Genomic DNA, 6,424 nt, shown 5'->3' with positions numbered 1-6,424 from the left:
CTTCAGTGCACAGACAGGAACACAAGAGGCGGTCGGGCATTTAAGGAACCTTCAGTCACACGAACCAGGAACACAGAGAGCTGATCGGGCATTAGGAACCTTCAGTGCTCTGAAGGAACACAGAGCTGATCCGGGCATTAGGAACCTTCAGTATACAGAGGAACACAGAGCTGATCCCGGGCATTAGGAACACTTCCAGTCTGAACCCAGGAACACAGAGCTGATCCCGGGCATTAGGAACCTTCGGTATAGAGACAGATTAACTTTCAGTTAATCAACATTTTCCGGAGACGGCGTAAATTGAGGGCGATATGAGTCCAGAATCCAGCAGATATGAAGTCTGGGTTAAACAAAGGTGAGAATGTAACTAAGGTGCCAAACTATCAACCAGGGCAGACTCATGGCTGATGGTTTACACGAGGATAATAATTTAGATTTAGGCGCGAGATAGGTTAACACACACACACACACACACACACACACACACACACACACACACACACACACACAGGAATATGTTAATAAATAAATAAGTCAGTATTCAGAGTTTAATCAACATTTTCCCGAGAGACGTAGAGTGAGGGGCGATATGATCCAAGTGTATGAATGTAAGTCTGAGTTAAATACAGGTGATGTAACTAAGGTACTTAAACTATCCAACCGAGCGAACTCGTAACGATGGTTTACACGAGAGAATTTAGATTTAGGCGCGAGATAGGTAATACACACACACACACACACACACACACACACACACACACACACACACACACACACACACACACACACACGGGAATAATTAATAAATAAATAAGTCGAGTATTCAGAGATGGCAACACTTAGTAAACCAAAAATGTTGCCAAGTAATAAATAAATAAATTATTTACTGGATGAGTGTTACCAGTGAGGGGTACTAGAGAACAGTGTTGTCTGTACTCTGCGTCACTACACACCGTCTGTCACTACACCCTACATGTCACTATACCCTGTCTGTCACTACACCTCGCCTATCATCATACACCCGCCTGTCACTACAACCTGCCTGTAATGCGACACTATCACTATAACCGCCATCACCCCCGACTTCACCGCCATCATTCCCGACTTCAACGCCATTATCCCCGACTTCCGTCAACATAAGAATGGAGGAATCTGCAGCGGGCCAATTGACCCATACTGGCCAGTCCCATTTACACCCAACCCCTATCACTCATATATCCATCCAACCTACAGTATGTTTGAAGCTATCCAGTGTGTTCGAGTTAATGATGATGTTTGGCAACTTTTTCCACTAATCCGTTACTCTATTTCCAAACCATGTTTACCTATCTCGCGCTTAAATCTAAATTTGTCTTATTTTAAACTATTGTTACAGTGTCGCTCCTGGTTGGATAGTTTGAGTACCTTTGTTATATCACCTTTGTTTAGCCTTGACTTCCATGTACACACCTCGATCATATCGCCCCTCACTCGTCTCGAGGGAGTGCAAATTAAGATGCTTTAACCTGTCTCTGTACTCAAGGTTCCTAATGCCCGGGATTAGTCTTGTCATTCTCCTCTGAATACTTTCTTGGGATTCTATATCCATTCTGCAGTTGGGTGACCAGAACTGAACCGCGTAATCCAGGTAAGGTCTCACAAGCGCAAGAAATTGTTTTAGGATGACCTCGCTAGTCTTGTAACTAACACTCCTTTGTATGAACCCAAGTACTTTATTAGCCTTGTTTCGAGCATTGTTGTCTTGGTTTAAGATTTCTACTTATCATTACCCCTAAATCTTTCTCACAGTCGGTATTTCTCTATAACATCGTTGTTCACCTGGTATCTGGATTCTCTGTTTACATTTGTCCACATTGAATTTCATCTGTCATTTATCAGACTATGCGATAAATTTGTTTAGATCTTCCTGTAGTTTTGCTGAGTCCTCGTCAGATTTAATTACACGCCCTATTTTAGTGTCGTCCACTTGTTTGCTTATGTTCTTGTCTGCTCCTATATCTATGTGTTAACGTATATAATAAATAATAATGGTCCAATTGCTTCATGGTGACGTCACCCCGATATCACCACCATTATTCCAGACGTCACCACTATAAATACCTCACGACTTCACAACCATCCTTCCAGACATCACTGCTATCACTCCCGCTTCAACGCCACCATTCCCGACTTCACTGCCATCACTCACGACTTCACCGCCATCACCCCCGACCTCACCACCATATCTCCCGACTTCTCCGCCTCGACTTCATCGCCATCACTAACGATTTCACAACCATCACTCCCGACGTCACCGCCTCCACCAAAGACGTCACTGCTAAAACCCCCGATGTCACTGCCAAAACCCGGCGTAACCGCTAAAACCCCGACGTCACGCCCAACCGACGTCACGCCCAAACCGACGTCACTACCACAACTCCGACGTCACCGCCAAAATCCCCGACGTTACGCCAAACCCGACCACCGCCAAAACCCCCGACGTCACCGCCAAAACCCCGACGTCACGACGACGTCACCGCCAAACCCCGACGCCACCGCTAAAACTCCCGACGTCACCACAAACCCCGACGTCACCGCCAAAACCCCCGACGTCACCGCCAAAACCCCCGACTTCACCGCCAAAACTCCGACGTCACCGCCAAAACCCCGACGACACCGCCAAACCCCCGACGCCACAGCCAAAACCCCGACGCCACCGCCAAAACTCCCGACGTCACCGCCAAAACCCCCGACGTCACCGCCAAAACCCGACTTCACCGCCAAAACCCCCGACGTCACCGCCAAAACCCCCGACGACACCGCCAAAACTCCCGACGTCACCGCCAAAACCCCCCGACAACACCTCCACACCCCCGACGCCACCGCTAAAACTCCTGACGTCACCGCCACATCACTCCTGACCACCAACACAACTCACCATCACTACCGACGTCACTATCAACACTCCCGACGTCACCGCCATCACCCCTATCACCGCCATCACTCCGACGTCACCGCCATCATTCCCCGACTTCACCGCCATCACTACTACCATCCTCCCGACGTCATCGCCATCACCCCGACTTCACCGCCATCACTACTACCATCACTCGACGTCACCGCCATCTTCCCGACCTCCTGCCATCACTGCCGACGTCACCGCCATCACTCCCGACTTCACCGCCATCACTCCCGACGTCACCGCCATCACTCCCGACAGTCACCGCCATCCTCCCGACGTCACCGCCATCGCTAGTGCCATCACTCCCAGGTTCACCGCCATCACTCAGACGTCACCGCCATCTTTCCGACCTCACTGGCATCACTGCCGACGTCACCGCCATCACCCGCCATCACTTCGACATCACCGCCATCACTCCCGTCACCACCAATACTGCCATCACCCCCCGTCCACCGCCATCACCCCCTACGTCACCGCCATCACCCCTACTTCACCGCCATCACCCCCGACGTCACCGCCATCACTCCCGACGTCACCGCCATCATTATCATCCCGCGACATCCGCCATCACTCCGACGTCACCACCAATACTACTGCCATCATTCGTCACCGCCATCACCCCCTACGTCACCGCCATCACCCCGACTTCACCGCCATCACTCCCGACTTCACCGCCATCTCCGACGTCACCGCCATCACTATACCCTACGTCACCGCCATCTCCCGACTTCCCATCACTCGACTTCTCATCCTCCGACGTCACCTATCCCCTCACGTCGCCATCATCGCCGTCACCGCCATCACTCCGGCTTCACCGCCACTCCGACGTCACCGCCATCACCTACGTCACCGCCATCACTCGGCTTCACCGCCCTCCTCGACCACCGCCATCCTCCCGACGTCACCGCCATCACCCCTACGTCCGCCATCACTCGACTACCGCCATCACCCCTACGTCACCGCCATCCTCCCGACGTCACCGCAACACCTGCCATCCTCTGGACGTCACCGCCATCATCCCACGTCTGCCATCACTGACTTCACCGCCATCCTCCCGACGTCACCGCCCACCCCTACGTCACCGCCATCATCCCCTGCGTCAGCCATCACTCCCGACTTCACCGCCATCACTCCCGACGTCACCGCAACACTACTGCCATCACTCTGGACGTCACCGCCATCATCCATACGTCACCGCCATCCTCCCGACTTCACCGCCATCACTCCCGACGTCACCGCCATCACCCCTCGTCACCCGCCATCACTTGTCACCGCCATCCTCCCGACGTCACCGCCATCACTACTGCCATCACCTCCTCCGTCACCGTCAATCCCGACGTCACCGCCATCACTCGTCACCGCCATCACCCGACTTCCGCCATCCCCGACTACCGCCATCCTCCCGACGTCACCTGCCATCATTGACGTCACCGCCATCACCCGACGTCACCGCCAACACCCCGACACCGCCAACACGCCTCGCCAGCCCGACTGCTCCATCAATCCGGCGTCACCGCCAACACTAATGCCATCATTCCCGCGTCAGCAAACCCCGACGTCACCGCCAACACTCCCGACGTCACCGCCATCACTCCCGACGTCACCGCAACCTCCCGACGTCACCGCCAACACTCCCGTCACCTGCTCCCCGACGTCAGCCAACACTCTGACTTCACCGCCATCGATCCCGACGTCACATCACTCTGCCATCCTCTCCGTCACCGCCATCAATCCCGACGTCTCCATCTCTCCCGACGTCACCGGCATCACTCCTGACGTCTGCCAACTCGACTTCACTCGTCACCCCGTCACCTGACTCGACGTCACCGCCATCACCGCGGCGTCACCGCCATCACTGCCGACGTCACCGTCTCATCCTCCCGACGTCAGCCATCCTCCCGACGTCACCGCCATGACTCTCGGCGTCAGCTTATCCGACGTCACCGCCATCACTCTCGACGTCACAGCCATCCTTCCGACGTCTAGCCATTCTGCCCATCACTCACGATCACCGCCATTACTCCCGCCGTCACTGCCATCACCCGGATGTTCACCGCCATCACCCCGACGTCACCGCCATCACCACGACGTCACCGCCATCACCTCTTCCGTCACCGCCATCACCCTACGTCACCGCCATCACTCGACGTCACCGCCATCACCTCCTCCGTCACCGCCATCACCCCGACGTCACCGCCATCACTCCCGACGTCACCGCCATCACCTCCTCCGTCACCGCCATCACCCTCCGTCACCGCCATCACCCCGACGTCACCGCCATCACCCATACATCACCGCCATAATTCCGACTTCACCGCCGTCACCGCTATCACTGCCGACATCACCGCCACCACTGCCGACGTCACCGCCACCACTGCCGACGTCACCGCCATAACCCGACTTCACCGCCGTCACCGCCATCACGCCGACATCACCGCCACCACTGCCGACGTCCCGCCATCACTCCCGACGTTACCGCCTTCACCCGACGTCACCGCCATCCCGCCGCGTCACCTCCACCACTCCCGACGTCACCGCCACCACTCCCGACGTCACCGCCACTACTCCCGACGTCACCGCCACCACTGCCGACGTTACCGCCATCACTTCCGACTTCACCGCCATCACTGCCGACGTCACCGCCATCACCCTACGTCACCGCCATCACTCCCCACGTCACCGCCATCACTGCCGACGTCACCGCCATCACTCCCTACGTCACCGCCATCACTGCCGACGTCACCGCCATCACTTCCTACGTCACCGCCATCACTGCCGACGTCACCGCCATCACTCCCCTACGTCACCGCCATCACGCCGACGTCACCGCCATCACGCCGACGTCACCGCCATCACCCCTTACGTCACCGCCATCACTCCCTACGTCACCGCCATCACCCTACGTCACCGCCATCACTGCCGACGTCACCGCCATCACTCCCTACGTCACCGCCATCACCGCATACCTCATAACTCCCTACGTCACCGCCATCACTCCTACGTCACCGCATCACTCTACGTCACCGCCATCACTGTCACTTCACCGCATCATTCCACGTCACCGCCATCACTGTCGACGTCACCGCATAACTCCTACGTCACCGTAATCACTCCCTACGTCACCGCCATCACTCCCTACGTCACCGCCATTGCTGACGTCACCGCCATCACTCCTACGTCACCGCCATCACTGCCGACGTCACCGCCATCACTGCCGACGTCACCGCATCACTGCCGACGTCACCGCATCACTGCCGACGTCACCGCCATCACTGCCGACGTCACCGCCATCACTTCTACGTCACCGCCATCACTGCCTACGTCACCGCCATCACTGCCGACGTCACCGCCATCACCCCTACGTCACCGCCATCACTGCCGACGTCACCGCCATCACTTCCTACGTCACCGCCATCACTGCCGACTTCACCGCCATCACTTCCTACGTCACCGCCATCACTGCCGACGTCACCGCCATCACTG

General features: G+C 56.1%; 2 protein-coding genes across 2 annotated transcripts; both read left to right on the top strand.

Annotated features, from left to right (window-relative positions):
* Positions 1-311: 311 nt before the first annotated feature.
* LOC121865809 (extensin-like) lies at positions 312-4,757 on the top strand. The gene is made up of 3 exons (XM_042365371.1): positions 312-355; positions 2,128-2,878; positions 3,270-4,757. The coding sequence occupies exons 1-3, from the start codon at positions 312-314 to the stop codon at positions 4,755-4,757; spliced, it is 2,283 nt and encodes a 760-aa protein (XP_042221305.1).
* A 230-nt stretch (positions 4,758-4,987) lies between these two features.
* Positions 4,988-5,914, top strand: LOC121865807 (merozoite surface protein CMZ-8-like). Its single transcript, XM_042365370.1, has one exon. The coding sequence runs from the start codon at positions 4,988-4,990 to the stop codon at positions 5,912-5,914; it is 927 nt and encodes a 308-aa protein (XP_042221304.1).
* Positions 5,915-6,424: the final 510 nt, after the last annotated feature.

Source organism: Homarus americanus, unplaced genomic scaffold (assembly GCF_018991925.1).
Source record: "Homarus americanus isolate GMGI-L3 unplaced genomic scaffold, GMGI_Hamer_2.0 scaffold21496, whole genome shotgun sequence".
Lineage (NCBI taxonomy): Eukaryota > Metazoa > Arthropoda > Malacostraca > Decapoda > Nephropidae > Homarus > Homarus americanus.
Note: the sequence above shows the minus strand (reverse complement) of the source record. Positions and strands in the feature narration are given on the sequence as shown.